We start from the raw sequence: 19,707 nt of genomic DNA, 5'->3' as shown, positions 1-19,707 counted from the left end.
ACAAGTATCGAACAGCGACCTAATGAAAAAAACTGAAGTATCAAGCTGTATTTATTGAATATTGCATTCATCACAATGCACCTTAAAAGGAAAAATGTTGTCATGTTAATGGAAGATAACACAATTTAATAATGGTCTTGGAAATGGCCACAACCTCACAAATTTGCTGAGATTACCAGATTTGTTTGTTGTGAAGTCAGAATAGCATTAATCTGCCCCACAAAGCTATCAATTTTATCATGCATTTGTGGAAGATCTATGTACTCTTCAAAGATCCTTCATCCGGTAGATTTGTCTAGTCTTATGGCTCTTTTTTTTTTTGGCTTACATATAAATCAAGGGCATTGGAATTTGGTGCCAAATGGAGCAATTATACTTTCTAATGCTATGCGTGACGTTATAGTGAAAACTCATAGTGCTATCTGCTACTAGTTCTACATCCTCTTCCAATGTAATTCAAAATGTCATTATAATTTATGATAAGTAAACTGTACTTTAGGTGAACAGAACTAAGAATTGCCTAATTGATATTGATTTCTTTTTTAGGGTATTTCTGGTTTTCCTGGCGCTCCTGGCACAATTGGTGCAATTGGAAGAGCCGTAAGTAGTGCCTATAGTCTCACCTATGTCATTGTTAAGGAGTTGTCTTGTTACATTGATCTAGTTTTTAATCTTTAAACATTTAATATTTCTCTGATCATAACTATAATCATTTTTACCTTTAATCATTTGTTATTGAATACCGTTAGGCTGGTCTAAGACTGAACATATTCCTATGTAAGTTTAAAAATAATGAAACATTGGGCGGAATTTTCCATTTATGAGACACTGCAGTGGCAGGTGGTTTCAGCAGTGACTGTCTCACTGGCTGGAATGGCGGGAACTCGCATCCGATTCCGCACTTGGAAGCTCATTAATTATGCACAGGCGAGTATCAGGCTGAATCACCTGGCGGGTTGGGAGCGGATTCGTTGCCCGCCATTGACTTGCAGGGTCGAAGGTCAGGCGCTATATTTAAAGGCAAGTCCAACACATACATCTCACTCACTCCAGCCCACCTGTCTTGCGGACATGTGCAGAGATGTCTTCCAGCCACAGGAAGAAGGCCAAAAGCCTCAAGAAGAAGGCAGCACCCTGCTTCACCTACCAGGCCCTCCATGCCTTGATCAGAGGAGTGCAGGGGCGCACAGGCAAGTCCTGTCTCCCAAGGATGGCTCCAGGAAGCGCATCAGCCTCACACCTCTGGCCTGGCAGGCTGTTGCAGAGCAGGTCAGTGCAGCTGGCAACTGCGCCCAAAATGCCTCCCACTGTAGGAAGAGGATGAATGATCTCAATCCACCCCGCCAGGGTAAGTCATCCTTCAACTCCCTCCAATATCAATCTCTCATCATGGCATCATGCACTCAAACAATCTCACACAACCATTAACGGGGGACACATATCAACACTTATTCTCTCACCAAGACTTTCATATCACCACCATCCCATCTATCATGTTGCTCACACTCCATCCTCTGGCCCTTCTGGGGAGGGCTCACCACACACAGGGGACATGCATCTCACCCAACCTCTGCTCCATCCCTTCTCATCACATGCCTGCCTTTCTTCTTCATACTGGCCAAGCTGGCGCACAACAGGTGGGAGAGATCTCAGAATGGAGGAGGGACGGCCAACATCATCGCCCTCACTGGGTTTGAGGAGGCTGCAGCCGAGCTGGCTGGGGAGGGCAGGGATCACTCCTGTGGGGAAGGGGAGATCGACCTCTCCCAGCAACTTAGTACAGATCAAAGCTCCATCACTTCATCAAACCCTGACATTCACAGGGAGCCACATGCAGTCTTATCTAGCTCATGCTCATTTACTGATACTCTATTTTCAAGTTTCTAAGCACCAACAGATCGAGACCCCCAAGCCAGTCAAGCACCAGCCCGAACCCCCAGACCATGCCCGAGGAGGAAGTTCTGGAAGAAACATCACGGCGCTCACACACACCCTCCACCAGCTCAGAGACACACACGCCAATGGGGCACAGATGTAGATTAGGCTCGGGCTCACTTCCTGGGGAACACCTCACTGACACGTCCCCGCAGCAGTTGGAGGCAGGGATGGCCCAGGTCTCCAGCATTCGGAGGACTGCTGGAGACCAGTCACCCACTCAGTCTGAGTCAGATGATGATCCTCTGGGATCAGCCACCAACTCAATTCTGGAGATGCAACGACAGGTGGTGGTGGAACATCAGGCAGAGATTCTACAGTCACTCAGCAGATTGCAGCGAATGATGGAAGAGTCCGTCTGCATTTTGTCTGATGTCGACATGCAAGCATCTTGGTCACCATGGGAAGGCTGGCAACCATTATCGAGACCGTGGTCCAGCAGATGTTATCGGATTTGCGCTCGGCACTGCACTCCATGGCCACTCACCCTGGTGGGCACCATCAACATGTAGGTGACATGGGGACAAGGCACCTTGGCCACCCTCCAGGTGCACCTTCTCCTGCAGGAGTCAAGCCATGGCCCTCGGACACCCACAGGGAGAATGAGCGTCATCCAGACTCCCCGGAGGCCTCCTCTCGGGACACTTTAAAGGTGTACAGCCGCTCACAGTCCCCTCTACCTGTGACCCCATTCACTCCAGCTTCTCAGGCCGCCAGGGGCAGTTCTGCCCCTGAGCAGGAGAACCTTATCAGGCTGGGACTCTCCAGGCCTTGGGACATCAGGAGATGTCTGCCATGGTCATCACAGACAACAGGACGTAGCAGGCTGCCTCCACCTCTGCTGCAGATGTTGGGGCTGCACTCAGGCATAGCAGTGGAGTTAGGAAAGTTAAGAAATTTTGATGTCATTTTTTGGGTCATGGGTGTGCTATACATGTAAAGGAATTGCACTTATGTCAATACATTGATGGTTATGTGAATGTTTTGGTCAACTGAAGGCGTTGTGATTTTCTTTATCAGAATCCTCTTATTAGTAATTGCCATCCTCCCAGTCAGTGATAGTGTCCCACTGTGAGATTCACATTCCTGTGATGTCACCCTCAGTTGCACTAGTCTCCACACCCTTGTGTGATGTCAGGGAGATGTGGTTAAATCTTTATTGGAATTGTGTGACTTAAGCGTTTCTCACCCTTCATCCTCAATGAACAGAATTGAGTGAGGGCAGCTCATCAGCATTGATATTCCAGCGACATTTGTGTCTCCTCAGTGGTAGTGGCAGAAGAAAAGACAGGAGGAGGAGATCCCTAGGCATGTCCACACCTCAGTCGCAGCGATGTTTTCATCGCTCTTGTTCCTAAGTGGACTCTCAGTTCCCAGAGTGAGCTTACTCACAGGGCCCCACAGACCAAAGCAGAGATCATGGCCTGGAGATTCATGAGGCCAGAAGGTACAAGCTTGATTTCAGGACATTCTCGCTGCAAGTGGGTGGACATCCCCTGAGATCAAAGTAAATGGCATTGAGGACTAGGAGAGATGTGACTATATTCCTTTACTTAACTTTACACTTCCTGGAATCTGTCAGCAATTAACGTATCACGGGCATGTCTCCCATGTCTTCCATCCTCTATAGCGTGATCGCGCTCATACTGACCCTCAGCAGCCTCCTGACGTTCCTAGGCATCGGATGTTCATCCTCCGATGAGCTCCATCCTCTGGCAGGGGATCTCCTCTTTGCATAGCCAGATTGTGAAGGGCGTAACACACTGTGATGATGCGGGAAACCTTCTCAAGAGTGTATTGGAGTGAGCCACCTGAGTGGTCCAAGCATCTGAAGCGCATCTTCAGAAGCCCTATGGTCTGCTCTATAAGGGAGCGTGAGGAGCTGTGAGCAGTGTTGTACCTCTCTTCGGACAACTCTGTGGACAACGCACCAGTGTCATCAGTTAGTATCTCAGGGGTACCCCTTATCCCTGAGCTGCCACTCCTGCAGACATAATGGCCCCTTGAAAATCTCAGGCATCTGGGAGTGACTCAGGAGTCATGGCAACTCCCAGGGCACCATGCATAAGCGTGCAGTATGTGTTTCCGGTGATCACACCAGTTGTACATTGATGGAATGATAGCCCTTGTGGTTTATAAACATCAGGGTCTGCTGCCATGGAGCCCGTATAGCCACATGGTGCAGTCTATTGCACCCTGAACTCTAGGGAAACCAGGGATGGCAGCGAAGCTGGTGAATCTCGCAGCCTGGCTATCTTCATCCAGAGCAAACCTGACATAATGATGGGCCTCCCTGTAAAGGGCATCTGTGACCTCGTTTATGCATCGGTGTGTTGTGAACTGAGAGATGCCGCACAGATACCCTGTTGATCCTTGGAAAGAACCAGTGGCGAAGAAATTTAGCACTGTGGTCACCTTCAAATCCACTGGCAGCGGATATTCCCCAGCTCCATGTGGTGTCAGGTTTTCATGAAGAATGTGGCATATGTGATGTACCAGAGTTTGGGACAAGTGAAGATGTGCACAGTATTGCCTCTCACTCATTTGTAAATAGGAGACTCTTCCATGATAAACCCTAAGCCTGGTGAGTCACCCACATTGCCTGGGTCTCTCCTGACCCTTCTATTCATGCTCTGGCTCCGCTTGACCATGTCCCTCCTGCTGGAGCTGCGTGCAGATTCGCCTCTCCCTCCTTTACCTTCTCCATTGCATTAAGACCCTGACAAAGGCAGCATTGAGCCCTGGATCCATAACTGCTTTTGCCTTCTCTCTGAAATGAAACATTGAAGACATTAATGATTCAAGGGGCAAGAAAGCGAAGCTCAGAAGATGAAACTGTAAGTGTCCATAACTTTTCCTGCCCTACTTGCATGGTAGCTGATGCCACCTTGTTCCTGAGACACTAGCTCTGTGCTCCAATCTCTGATGCGGCATAGTAATAACCAATCAGTTGCTCATGGTCAAAGAGTGGATGCCCTTTGGCCCATTAGGAGTGTCAAATCTGGTGAACATGTGACAGGCCTTCATTGATGAAATGTCATATATGATACAGCTGTACTTCCTTCACTATTGCCTGCATTCCCAAATTCTACATTACTTTGTCTTACTCTTGAGATGCAGTGACGGTGATGTTAAGCCACTGAGTTCTGAGTAGCCTTTTAACAGTGCAAATGAAGCCATTGGCTTTCGGTGGCTTTCATTGCAAGGAGGTTTCCTCCTTTCTTTCTAAACAGGCTCCTGTTCACTCTTGCAGTAACAACAAGTTAAAAGGGTGACCCCAGAAAGGCCCACTTGTGTTCCCCATCACAGCCATTCCACAGCCTTCCCTCCCTTTTCCCCTGTCGTGTTCGCCCTTCCCCCTCACTGCCGTTCCACAGCCTTCCTTCCCCATAGCCCACCTTGCGTTTGTCATCCCCATGTTCGCCTCACAGCCTACCCCCGGTCAAATGCTAGTTCCTGAAAGTGGAGTACTGCCTGACTACCACTGCACACTGGTGTCCTTGTGTCTCAGTCACCAGGAGTAGAGGACCCCTGCATTCCTCAACCCCGGCTGGAGTACTGGTCACTGTCTGAAAGTGGAGGCCTGCATGAGTACCGCAGCACAGCGGTGTCCTTCAGGACAACGTAGGTAAGGAGCAAGAGCAGACCAACCCTACAGCACCAGCAGTGTGGTGTTCATTTCAATAAGACCGGTGCAGCGCGATGTCAGGTAGGCTATGTATGTCCCACTTACCTCGAAGTTACCGGCAAACTGAAGTCCGACCTGTGCCCGTAACCCCTTTTCAAATGGGTTTGAGGCTGGCGTAATTTCCCGCTGGCGTGATGCAAGTTTGGAAGGTATGACATGATTCTGGCGAGCAGCTGTTTTAATGAGCATTCATGAGATGTTAATGAATGCAAATAGTGTTCATGTCACTTGTCGGCAGGATAACCGACCCGCCATTGGGAGAATTGCAAACTGTTTTTACGTTGGTGGCTTTCCAAATTTTTGCCTGCCGCTAGATTTTCCACTCCCTCCCTCCACGAAACAGGCGGGATGGGAAAATTCCGCCCATTGATTATGTATGAGACACTGTTTCTCTTCTTGTTTTTCAGAGGTGAGATAGTTCAGTAGACAACATGCAAAATATTGAAGCATTCCTCTTGTCTCTAATAATTCACACTGCAAATAGGTGACATAATTTCAATTTAAGATAACAAAATAAAGTGAAAGAATTGCATTCATGGCAAAAGAAAACAAATTACCACATGAGGGATTGAATAACATAATTTATTTTAAAATGAAGAAAATGATATTTTCCCTGTGAACTTCAACTAACTTTTACTCTCAGTATGTCCGACATTGTATGCTTTGATTATTCTTATTTGTATCACTGGTTAATGAGTGGACAATCTCTGTTTAACAAACTCCTGCCCCCACAATGAAGTTCCTTGGTTTAGTTTATAAGGGCGAAATATTGCCTTCGGCGTGTGGCCCGACACGCCGATGCATAAAATCTCTCGCTGGAGACCCACTGAGGAATTCCAGATGATGTAAATTGTGTCCTTTTAGGCTTTCTGTTAACCCTTCTATTTTATTTGAACAGGGTAGCCCTGGTTCTGCTGGCCCTCCAGGCCTCCCTGGGAAAGATGGTCCCGCTGGTCCAGCTGGTAAAACTGGTTCACGTGGTGAAACTGGGCCAAGTGGTCCCAAAGGCGAACCTGGTAACCCCGGTGACAAGGGTTTATCTGGTGGCCCTGGTTCTCCAGTAAGTAAGACATTTAACTTGCATCTAAAACAAAAAACGCAAATGTTAATACTCAGAAAATTGATTAATGATACTGGAGATGATTTCTGAAATACAACTAGTAAAATGATTCGTCAAGAATTATTACACATAGCAGCATCATTCTGGAAAATTTAAGTTACATCCCTCAGATTCTAAACACAATGAGGTGAATTTGCCGTGACATCATCACATATCCCTAAGCAATGTATTATTGTAGCCTAATGATGAAAATACTTCATGATACACAATACTTTAGCTTTTGTTAATATCAGGGATGATTAGAAAAATAAGCAGATTGACTTTGACAAAACAGAATGGGATTAACACCAGACAGAGCATCTAATTTTCTTAATGTCATTGACTTTAATTGGATATTTCTTAATAATGCTTTGGCTCAACTATTACACATAGGATATAAAAAGCCTAATTATTTTCTAAATCACATTGTCTTTAACAGGGTCCTCCTGGCATGCCTGGCCCTCACGGTTTGTTAGGATCACGTGGCTTGGTAGGCTTACCTGGTTCACTGGGACGACCAGGCCCTTCAGGTACAAGAGGTCCACCCGTAAGTACTCTCTATCTTCCAGAACCTTTACTTGTTCCATGTCTTTAATCTACATTTACAGAATATTAATTGTGGCTTCTGGATTCTGAAAGGGAGCTATTGCTCCCATATTAGCAAACTAGCAAGCAATTTACTACGTTATTCCTTCTGGAAACAGGACATATGTTTTCACTACCTGATCTCGAAAGAGCGTCAGAAAGAAAAGGCTATGTTTTATGTTTAAATTGCATTTAAATTGCAGACTCTGCTATCAGCTGTTAATCAAGCTCGAGCAGTATAACCTCCACTGATTTCTCCCCCACCCACCCTCATACAGCTCATCTTTCAAAGAGTCTCTGATATCCACACCAATCTTTAATTGTTTTTTTAGCCCCACAAAAACTGTAGGTTTTTGACTAGATTTTTCTGAGAACCCTGGTCATTCACAGTTATTTTTTTTCAGCAGCTCTAAATGGTTTAGTCAACATTGTTTTCTAAGGGTTCAACTTGTTATGAGCAGGTGAGAAGGGATGAATTGGCTCCCCTCTATTCAACCTCCTTGGTTGGTCACAACAAAGGTTTAAGTTTCTTTTTTACGAGGATGTACCTTTTCCAGATCAGAATGCCTTTAACTATTTAAGCTGTGAGCAAAAAGCAACCGATCAAACAAGGTTTTCTTGAGTCAAAGAGCAAAATTATTAACCAGTAAACCCAAGAAAAATAATCAAAATGTGACATCGAGCATTCGGTTCTCATGCAGTGTCATAAAAACCGATCACAGCCACGAATTACTCACAGGCATATTGAACTTTTTAAGGAAGATGTGTGTGTGTTTTTAAAGAAACACAAGCAAGGACACTGAGCAGAAGAAGGCTAATAATGTAAAGCGACCACTTCCTGGATAATTCCTATTTGGATTATACTGACAGACCTGCCCTGAGAGAACCTGGTATGTCGCACCTAGAAAGGTGTCATGGCCTTTGGTCTGTCCGCAAGCATGACCCAGACCTCCCTGTCGCTTATCATTTCAACACATCACCCTGATCTCATGCCCACATGTCCATCCTTGGCCTGCTGCAATGTTCCAGTGAAGCTCAACGCAGACTGGAGGAACAGCAACTCATCTTCCGACTAGGCACTTTACAGCCTTCCGGACTTAACATTGAGTTCAGATCATGAACTCTCTCCTCCATCCCCACCCCCTTTCTGATCCCCCTTTTTCAAATTATTTATATTTTTAAAATATATTTTTCTTTTCCCACCTATTTCCATTATTTTTAAATGTATTCCCATCCATTGCTTCATCTCCACCTTTTAGCCTATTTCGATCCCTTCCTCCCACCCCACCCCCACTAGGGCTATCTGTCAATTGCTCGTCCTGCTTTCTACCCTTAATGTCACCATTAGCACATTCCATAGCTAATATCACCACCGTGAACACCCCTTTGTCCTTTTGTCTATGACATTTTTGGCAATCTCTTCTTTGCCTCCACCTATCACTGGCCCACTATCCAGCTCTATCTGTCCCACCCCCCTCAATCAACTTATATTTCACCTCATTTTTATTTTTCCTCAGTTCTGATGAAGAGTCATACGGACTCGAAACGTTAACTGTATTCCTCTCTTCAGATGCCGTCAGACCTGCTGAGTTTTTCCAGCTATTTTTATTTTTGTTTCAGATTTCCAGCATCCACAGTATTTTGCTTTTATCTAAAATCCATCTCCTGTCGATTCATATCTCAGGATGTGTAAAATGGTCAGAGATCAAAGAAAACAGACTCTGGGGGTTCTTTCACTTCCAGGAATACACAGGGAAAACTAGGTTATAAAGCTAGCTGCAGAGCAGCGCTAGTGTGCTGAGAGTGACAGCACAAGAAGATCAACTGGTCACCCCTGCAGTTGCAGGCAAAGTCTCTCTTCCTCTGTTGCTGGAGGCAAGTCAGCAAAGCCACAATCAAAAAAGAAATGGGACAGCTTTTTTTCAGCCAACCCACAGAGCCAAGTGTCTCCAAACCAACTGCTAAACTGCCAAAGTCAGCTCTACAGGAATCACCCAACTTAACGACCGTAACATATCACCATCTACGCCTCACAGACAAGCCAAAGACTGATTCATAAATCTTTTTAAACTTATTTTTCACCTCTTAATTTCTCAGGTCTGATTTTTGTGTATGTGTGTTGCGTTTTTATTATCTTTCTCAGGTTTTTAGTGACTAATAAACTTACTCTTTCTTTGACTGAAGAAAGCCTGGTTAAATTTGGTTCCTTTTAAAACATAAATACATTTGGACTGGGAAAAGGTATCCACGGGGGAAGGAATCCCTTTTTAAATTAACCTTGTTGCAATCAACCGAGGGGGTTGAATAAAGAAGCGGAGCCAGCTCATTTCTCCTCACCTGGGAGCATAACAAAATTGGGGTCCCATTTGGGAAGTTAACAAATTGGGGAGACCTTGCCAGGGACCAGTCGTAACAGACACACACGCACACAGACACAGACACACATGCACATATCAGAAATAAGGGGAGTTAGAGTTGAATTTTTAAAAAAAGATAGAAGTATATATGTTAAGTGTCCTTTGATTGTCCTTGAGGCATAGATTTTAAACACTGTGGCCGATTTGGATTAGCTGGCTTCTCGGATGTGATCAGATGTAGAAGATGTAGCAATTATTATGAGATCTCAGGTCACTGGTAGGTATCTGGTAGAGTTGGCTTCTTGAACCAATAAGCGACGCACTTAAACCGAAAGAGTAAGCGGAAGAGAGAGCAGCCCTCAGCCTGTTTCCTCTGCTGAAGGCTTTCTTGACACCACCTGTGTCACTTGCAATCTCTTTCTAGTGGCTGGGCAGCCTGGCCTTGAAATACATCATCCATTGTGTATTTCCAAGAGATTTTGGGTGTGTCTGTTGTGGCAGCCATTGTTTCAATATCTAGTACATTGCATTTTTAATGTCTCTTCCTTAGACAGTTACAAGTTTTGATAGGTGCCTGGATTTAAGAAATGTCTCTCTTTTCATATTCCCCTGAAGGTGATTTGTTTGTTTCTCACCTTCATGCTGAAATGTGGCCTTACATTTTTAAGCAGTTTGTTCTGTCTCAATTTAAATTGCAAAATCAGCCTTATTCTCAAAAAATAAATGTGCATAGCCTCGTGACAGGCTTGAAATACTTGTACTCATTTTCAAATACCCCCATTTTTATCATGTCAGCTGTTTTCCACAGTTCTTGGCTCTTGATCTATGCCGTTACAAAATGGCAGAGACTGCTGTATGTTTTTGTGAAAAGTAGATAATTATTTGAAGCAGATGTAGACACAGAGATGTGAGATTAGTTTTTGGATTTGTCTAACAAAACAGCTCACACAGACATGGGTTGTCAAATAGCCGCCTTCTGTGCTGTAATTTGTGATGGATCTGTTGGTCCTAGGTTTTGCCCAATAGTCACCCATTTTTGGGGCTGACTGAGGACTTGCGTTTCAGATTTTGAGGTTTTTCAAGTATTGTTGTATTATATTCAAGAAGGTACAGTAAATCATAAGGATGTTTTTCAAATTAATACAATCATTTGTTATTCAGGGTGAGCATGGCAAGCAGGGTCCCCCTGGTGGTCTGGGTGAACGAGGTCCTTCTGGTCAAGCTGGACCACCTGGCACGAGTGGACCATCTGGTCAACCTGGCAGAGATGTAAGTAGTTTTATTCATGTTTTACCTTATCCTTAAACGGAATAACTGATACCATACGTTATTCTATATTCTCAATACAGTTAGTATTTTGTCATTTTCAGTACAGAATCCGTCATTTCTAAATAATAACTTTGGGTTTACAAACAACCATCAACTGGAAGTCTGCTGTTTAGACCCATTGCTTGTAAAGGTGCCTTACATACCCAGCCTTGTTGGTTGTGCTATTTCACAAGTATTTTATGTTACATTATGGTGAGGTTGATTTCTTGTTCCATTTTAGGGTAATCCAGGCTCTGATGGCCCTCCTGGCCGAGATGGAAATCCTGGTTCTAAGGTAAGAGCAAAGAAAACTACAATGATATACAATTGCAAATTCAGTTAACAAATTAACAAAGAATTTGAAGTAAATGTTAAATTGTTTTTCTCACCAACGGCGACTGTTTATGTTTTGGCAGGGTAATCGTGGTGAACCTGGCCCAGTAGGCCATCAAGGTTCCTCTGGACTTCCTGGACCTCCAGGTCAGCCTGGTTCGCCTGGCAAACAAGGTGACGGAGGTTCACCAGTAAGTTTGAAAATTAACATCTGCTGCAGCTGTTCACTGCATTACAATTTATAAATGGGCAGAACTTTTCTCTTGGCGTGAGGGCGTGCATCGGATCCATTCGCGCAATAATTCAGTCGCCAGGAGTGCACGGGAGTCGGAAGCGTGCTCGCCGAAAATTAAGAGACCTATTAAGGCCATTAAAGTAGTAATTAACTGAGATTTTTCATTGCCCGTCAAACGTTATGGCTGGCAGGCGGGCAAATTGGCCAGGCGGCCTTTGCATTTTTCAGGAAATCTCATTCATGGTCGGGATGAGGTTTCCAATATTAATTTTTAAAAATATATATTTAGACAGAATTTTCATCATCCATATGTTCCGGTGACTGATTCTGGTGCATGGACATTTTTTCCCGGTCTTTAAAATCTTTATTTTTTTGCATTTAAATTCTTCAGCTCCCTGAGGCAGCCCTCAGCCTTCAGGCAGCTCTTATTTCACACTCTCCCGCACCCTTGCTGACTTCAGCGTTGCCCTCCTCCTGCCCCCACCCCGGCAGCGCTGAGCCTTTCAGCGCGCCTTTCACACTGTCTGGCCGTTAACTGGCCAGCCAGCGTGAAATCACAGTCAGGAACCAATCGCGGTCGGGGGTCTGTTCCCCAGCTGCGCCCGGGCCTGCTAATCTTGGGCGCCCACCAAACTAAAAATGTGTAAATAGCTATGCATTATTCAAAAAATGTATTTGGTTCAACCAGACATTGTTAAAACCATTGAAGGTATTCTTATTTATTTGAGCATAGGCTTAACTTTGTCCCGCACAGGGCTGGAGGAACTGTGGGCAGCATGACTTGGCCACTAGCCTCAGTCCATCGCAATTTATTTTGCTGTAGCCCAGGTGGCACCTGCTCTTGAAGGTCCTCCTTAAATGTACTAAAGAGGACCTAGCATAGCTTTTCTTGGTTAATATTTTTGAAATAAGAAAACAGCCATTGAAATAAATGTGTACTTTGTACACACACCTCAATATCTATATAATGCACATTATTATATAGCTGATAATCATGGCTTTCTAAAGAGAATTGGGAAGGGGTAAATTTGCAGGACCATGGGGAAAGAGCAGGGAAGTGGGATGTAACGAATAGCTCTTTCAAAGGCACTGGCATGATGAGATGAATGGATTTATTCCGTGCTGCATCATTACATGTTTCGATGATTCTTTACAGCTTTAAACATGTTGGATTTTCTTTAGAAATGTTCTGGTTTCATGTACAAACTGCTATTCAAAGAACCTGACATTTGCAATCGGCCGCCTTGCGTTCACTCATTCCTGCCCAAGCAGCAGGATGGCAATCTTTCTGCTGGCAGAATGTGCTTTCACCAGTTGAATAAATCTGCATGAGGAAGTCTATGATGGCTGTAAAATGTACCAATCCTCAGGGAAGCATTGATGACTTACATGGAGAAATCTGTTGTCCAATTTATCCTGGTTTCTTAAATTGAATTAGACAAAATCCTTCCAAACCTGTTACCATTATTCACAATGATTTTGTGTAAGGCAGAATGTTTGAGCGTGACTGTTTTTAACTTTTCTCCCTTCTGCTATCAATACTTTTTAGGGACCGACAGGTTCACGGGGCCTTCCAGGCCCAGCCGGGGCTGCTGGACGTGTGGTAAGTTGGTGACTCTCTTTTTCAGGAAATCATATCCAATGGTTTAATTAGACACTAAATTGTTACCAATGTGTCATATATTGAAATTAAAGTTACGTAATACTTTTACAATCTCTATGACATCATTTTCTCATGTATTTTTGAGGGCCTGCAAGGTCCACGTGGCGATAAAGGTGAAGCTGGACAACCTGGTGGCAATGGTATCAAGGGTCACCGGGGATTCCCTGGAGCACAAGGTCTGTCAGGGCCTCCTGTAAGTATTTTGTGTTTAGACTAGATTTCATAGAGATACAAGAGAAAGCAATATGCTTTCAAACTCCTTAAATGTGCACTTAACATACTTATGCCCAGCAGCATATCAATCAAATGCCAATTTGCTCCCAAAAGGTTAGAATCTCAGATCAAATGCATATTCAAATTTTGTACCCTTGTTGGGATTTTATTTTTGTGGTTCCTGGAGTGGCATGGCATGTTACCTCTGAGGAAAAGAAAAAACAAAGGGAAAATAGACCTCAAGCTTCTGAAATATTCTTATTGAAGAACTCAGAGTTACAATGGCTCAAAGTTGTTTGCAGAGTCTTGCCATGTGCAAAATTAATATTGGGCAGAATCATTCCCTCGAGAGGTGGGCGTGAGCCCGACCCGAACGGAAGTATAATAGTGCGCAATGACATCGGGCGAGCATCCCAATGTCGTCGAGCACTCTCGCGATATTTCGCTCGGTGGCTGCACGTGAGAGGCAGCAGTGCGCCCGCTGATAATTAAGAGGCCCGTTAAGGCCCTTGATCAATGAATTAAATCTAGTGTTTTGCTGCCATTCAGTTGGCGGACGGGCGAATAGGCCAAACGACCTTTGCATTTTTTTCGTGAAACCTCATCCATGGGCAGGATGAAGTTTCGACCAGTGATTTTAAAAAAACTTTTAAAACTCATTTTTAACATGCCCCTGCTCGTGTGACAGAGTCACATGAGGGGACATATTTTCCTTATTTTTCCATTCTTTATTTTTCATGTTAAAAACCTTCAGCTCCCTGAGGCAACTCTGTACCTTCAGGGAGCTTTCATGGATCGCAGCCTGCGCATGCGCACACTTTAGTGCTCGCGCTCCTCCCACCCCCATCCCGGCAGTGCTGAGGCCCCAAGCACACCTTTCACCATGACTGGTCAATTAACGACCAGCCAGCATGAAATCGCGATTGGGGCCCAATCACAGGTGGCGGTCAGTTTCACGGCCATTCCCGGGCCTGCCCGCCGGCCGCACCCACCTAACGAGGTAAAAATCCTGCCCATTATGTTTGTATAGGGTGGGTGTATTTCATAATTGAAACACTTTGAGATGCTTCTGTGAAACATGTGGCACTATATTAATGGAAGCTTTTCAGTCAGAGGATCTGGGAAACATATGGCAGTCTGGGAGAGACTGGGACAGTGGGATTTAAGTTGCCTGTTGGGGAGACATGATTGAATTTGAGCATTGCTTAAGGAAATCCACATCTTAAGTTACAATACTCCTACTGCTGTTGAATTTTTTCAGCCACTGTTGCTTCTAATTTGGAAACATTCCTTTTGGCCAAATTGACGCATCTCCTGGAAAGGAAGAACATAATGAGAGTGCTTTCTCTAAATGATCCTCTACTTATACTGAATGCTGGTGTTGTACAGACCACCCATTATTTGACGTGCACACATATGTATCTCCAGTGCATCCGGTGAGAGGAATTTTATGCTACAACCCTGTCCAAAGTTGAGCGGGATTGTGGTGCAGAATTACAGAAAATTTAGGTGGAGATGGTGGTGTGGCAGTAATGTCACTGGACTAGTAACCCAGAGGCCCAGGCTAATGGCGTGGGGAACATGCGTTCAAATCCCACTATGGCAGCTGGTGGAATTTGAATTCAATTAATTTTTTAAAAATGTCTTTATGGGATGTGGGCTTCACTAGCTAGGCCAGCATTTTTGCTCATCCCTAATTGCCCTTGTTCAGAGGGCATTTAAGAGTCAACCACATTGCTGTGGGTCTGGAGTCACATATAGGCCAGACCAGGTAGGGACGGTAGATTTCCTTCCCTAAAGGGGGTTCATGAACCAGGTGGGATTTTACAACAATCGGCAATGGTTTCGTGGTCATCATCAAGCTTTTAATTCCAGTTTTTTATTGAATTTAAATTTCACCAACTGCTGTGGTGGGATAGGAACCCAGGTCCCCACAGCATTTCCCTTGGTCTCTGGATCACTAGTCCAGTGACAATATCAGTATGCCACTGCCTCCTGGAATATAAAACTGGTCTCAGTGATACTCTTTCGAGTTATCAACAGTCACAGATTGCAACTCTTTTCGAGTACAAACACAGTTCTTGGTTTCCGGGAGTGGGACATGAACCCACAACCCTCTGATTCAAAGGCGAGGGTGCTATGAACTGAGCCACAGCTGACACCTCTGGTCTCAGTGATGGTGACCATGACAACTATCATTGATTATTATAAAAACCCAGCTGGTTCACTAATGTTTTTTTAGGGAAGGAAATCTGCCATCCTTACCCGGTCTGGCCTACATGTGACTTCACACCCACAAGCAATGTGTTGACTCTTAACTGCCTCTGAAATGGCCAAGAAAGCCTCTCAGTTCAAGGGCAATTAAGGATGGGCAACAAATGCTGCTCTTGTCAAAGACACCCACATCCCATGGAAGATTTTTTTTTAAATCAAGTGGTGGGGCCCACTGTTGCATATCTCCTCATGTCTATCCTTGCTTGGACTGCTGCTGGCAACTCCTTCTCCATCCATGGATACAGATAGTGGAGGGATGAGGCAAGGGCGACTATGGGTCCCGAGCCGATTTCCCTCTAGTCTATTTACCAATATTTCCCAGAGAGGAGGCACTGAGAAAAAGAGTTAAATGTCCAGAGTTCCCGACAGGATGGAAAAAGAACTTGTAGCTGCCTCCACGCCTTCCTTTTTCCTACACAGCCAAACCCAGGATCGATTTAGCTCGGAGGGCGAGGGGAAGAAGGAGAGAAAGCGATAGCAGAAGCTGAACAGATGTGGGAAGGTTTTGTGTGGCTGATTGGTGAAGTCAGCCAGCTGGCTGCCTTTCTGGCTGTGAAGGCCAAAGGCATTTTGATGCTTTGGACACTTCAATTGAACTGAGGAGTTGCAGATGTCAAATAGATATTCTGATGCAGCTCTATAGATTTGGAACATGCAATATTAGAAACAAATATGGCTGTGAAGGATGCCTTTTGGCCCATCGTATCTGAACTGGCTCTTTGAAAGAGCTATCCAATTCATCCCGCTCCCCTGCCCTCTCTCCATATGCCGGCAAATCCCCCCTTTTAAATATTCATCGAATTCTCTTTTGAAAGTTACGATTAAATCTGCTTCCACCACATTTTCAAGTATTGCATTCCAGATCATCATAACTTGCTACACAAACAAAAATATAATCCAATCAACTTTGATTTTTTGCCATTTACTTTAAATTTGTCCTTTGGTTATCAACCCTCCTGCCACTGGAAACAGTTTCTCTTTATTTACTCTATCGAACTGCTTTACGATTTTGAAAGCCCCTATCAAATCTCCCTTTATCCTACTCTGCTCGAAGGAAAATAACCACAGATTTTCCAGCCTCCATCGTCTCAACGTGGAATGAATGTCTCTTGTCTCTCATACTATTCCAGTAAATCCCCTCTGGACACTCTAAGGTCTTAACATCCTTTCTAAATTGTGTTTCCCAGAATTGAACGCAATACTCCAGCAAAGACCTACCCAGTTTTCATTTAAAAAATCACTGGAACTTCCTTGCCTTTGTACTCTATGCTTCCATTTATAAAGCTGAGGCCCGGATTTTCAGCCTTTCCGGAAATCCTGGAAATGGCCAAAATTTTGAATTCTGGCCCCTGAACCTGGCATTTCCCATCTTCACAGGGGCGGGACTGGAGTTGGGCCGGGGTTTGCGCACGCGTGATTCACGGAGACAGCTTTCCATTTAGATCACCAGCTGCCTCACTGAATCTGGAGTGTGGAGATTAGAACAGGTGAGAGGAGGTCTGAACTTGGTGGATCTTATGGAGAGCCAGGATTCCCCATTGGAGCGGTAAGGTATCCCTTTGGATAGGGTTCCAGGAAACCTTTGGGAGAGGCAAGGCATCCTTTGGGATTATTAAAAGTGAACATGATTATATACTTTTTACTGAAAAACTCCTTGGAACTGTCAAGCTTTAAAAGAGCTGTCCAGCTGTCAAGGAATTGTCCAGCTGTCAAGGAAATGTCTAGCTGTCAAGGAGCTTCCTGGCTGTCAAGGCTGTGCAGGAAGTGTCAAATCTGTCAAAGCTACCCAAAAAGTGTCAAATCTGTCAAGGAACTGTCCAAGGATACTAGGTGAGTTAGCATGAAGGGGGTAAGGACAAAGGGTGGTAGGGTCATGGGTTGGCATGAGTTAGCACCTAGTTGGCATGGGGGCCATGGGTATAAGTAGAGGAGCACTAAGTTGTCAAAGGGGTGTAAGGGGCCATGCGTGTTGGTAGAGGGTAACTAACTTGGCATAGAGATTTGAGGCTCCATAGTGGGTGGGTGGGGGAACATGGGTGGGGCATACAGAGTGTGTGAGGGGAGTGAGGGCTGGAGGGATATTTTTGTTTTATTATTTTTTATATATCTCAACACAGTGCCAGGGCACCGAGGCAGACCTTGAGCCTAGCCTGCCTCTGCACCCGGCAGCCTGTGCATTTGTTTTGGGGTCGCCCAACCCGACCCCTGTTTTAGCCCTCCCCCTTCCTCTCTTCCCCAAACTGCGGGCGGCCATTTTTAAAGATCAGCTTTGCCGAGGTGGAAAATCTCCTGACTCAGCAAACTCGACCTGGGGACGAAACTCTGTGTCTTTTTAAGCCTCCCCAACCTGCCCTGACACCTTCAAAGACTTGATTCTCTGTTCCTGCACCTCCCTAGAATTGTATGATTTAGTTCACATTGCCTCTTCTCATTCATCATACTGAAATATATCACAAGTCTTTATGTTAAATTTCACTTTTCTAAATTACACCTCCCTCCACGTAAATTGCTAACCCCAACACTCACCTTTCTGTCCCTTAGCCTATTATGTTACCATGCAGTCACTGTCTCTTTGATCCCATAGGCTTCATTGTTGCTATTATGAGGTATTTTATCAAACACCTTTTGAAACTCCATATGCAAAACATCAGCTGCACTATCCCATCAACCCTCTCTCTTACATCATCAAAGTATTAAAACAAGTTAGTGAAAAACCATTTGTTTTTAACTAATCTGTGCTGACTTTCATTTATTAGCCCATACTTTTCCAAAGGCCAATTAATTTTGGCCTTGATTACTGTCTGTAACAGCGTGAAATTCAAACCATAGTACTTGTTTGGGCATTATGGGTGCCATTTTGTGTTCAAAAGGGAGTCAGCAGCATGAGTGCAAATTATGGCTGAGTCACATCAGATGCCACATTGGTGAGGGCGTTAACATGTTCATAGTCAGCAACTGCCGGAAGTAATACAGAGCAGGCAGGTTATGATGTAAGTAAGTGTGCAACACTGATCTAACAGTGGTGCTAATTGGGAGCTCAGTCCTCCAGCTAACTCCCTCCCCTTAACCTTGCACAGCTGAACATATGTTGAGTAGCAGGAAGGAGCCCTACCAGCACTACATAAAAGTTCATCATATGTACAGGGAACTTGTTGGCTGACTTCTTCTGGTTGCTGCTACAAGATTTGATGCTTCTTGTAGTTGTTTCAAGTTGCCAAAGTCTATAGAAAATACTGTGTCAGGTACTCAAGGAATTTTTTTTGACTTCAAGGTTTCTGCACAAGTCAGTTATTTCCAGACTTGGATGCACAAGTAGTCATTCCCTTGGAATAGTGCATGACTGGGAGAGTAAGCAGAGGTCACACAATGTAAGACAAATTGCCAGAAGATGGAGGAGGAAGAGGGGACGAAGGGCTCTCCAGCAGTAGGCCATATCCACTAGGGTTTTCAGGGAATAATTATTCTGCTTTTACTTCATCAAAGAAAAACTTGTGAGGCATTTCCACTTCAGTAAGAGTGCCCTCACTGAAATTTGCAACCTGCTGCAGCCACAACTGCAACCTCAGGGTGGGGTGAGGACCCCATTACAAGTGGCTGTGACGATGAATACGGCAATGAATTTTTATGCATTTGGGTTCCTTCCGGGCTTGAGCTGGAGATATTTGCAACATCTCACTGTTTTGCTATCTGCTGTTACCTGAGGAAGGTCACTGACTCTATTCATTAAGAACTACCTATGTGTCATGAAGCAATTGATGTATATAATGTAATTGGAAATTATTTTTTTTAAATAGAGGTTTAGTCTGTGGTTAGGTCTTAATTGGATTAAAGGCAGCTAGTCTGGGTGCTTTGATATATAGTAGTTTTGAGATGTAAACAGAGATAGAAGTACATTTGCATTTTGTTGAACAGAGCATTCAAGAGTGGGAGTGAAATCTTGCACCTAGCTAGGAGACACCAAGCAATGCTTATATTATTAATAAAATTGGAACTATGAAAGGAGTTCAAAGGGACTGG

General features: G+C 44.5%; 1 protein-coding gene across 1 annotated transcript in view; it reads left to right on the top strand.

Moving 5' to 3' along the window:
- Nucleotides 1–19,707, top strand: part of LOC144686200 (uncharacterized) — a 188,138-nt gene that overhangs the window by 145,979 nt on the left and 22,452 nt on the right. The window contains exons 38-45 of the mRNA XM_078551296.1: nt 547–600; nt 6,522–6,683; nt 7,162–7,269; nt 10,826–10,933; nt 11,214–11,267; nt 11,389–11,496; nt 13,090–13,143; nt 13,289–13,396. Of these exons, the coding sequence (XP_078407422.1) occupies nt 547–600; nt 6,522–6,683; nt 7,162–7,269; nt 10,826–10,933; nt 11,214–11,267; nt 11,389–11,496; nt 13,090–13,143; nt 13,289–13,396 (756 nt within the window). The remainder of the gene's footprint in view (nt 1–546; nt 601–6,521; nt 6,684–7,161; nt 7,270–10,825; nt 10,934–11,213; nt 11,268–11,388; nt 11,497–13,089; nt 13,144–13,288; nt 13,397–19,707) is intronic.

The sequence above is a fragment of the Cetorhinus maximus genome, chromosome 11, assembly GCF_964194155.1.
Source record: "Cetorhinus maximus chromosome 11, sCetMax3.hap1.1, whole genome shotgun sequence".
NCBI classification, from domain to species: domain Eukaryota; kingdom Metazoa; phylum Chordata; class Chondrichthyes; order Lamniformes; family Cetorhinidae; genus Cetorhinus; species Cetorhinus maximus.
This window is presented reverse-complemented; position numbering and strand designations above follow the sequence as displayed.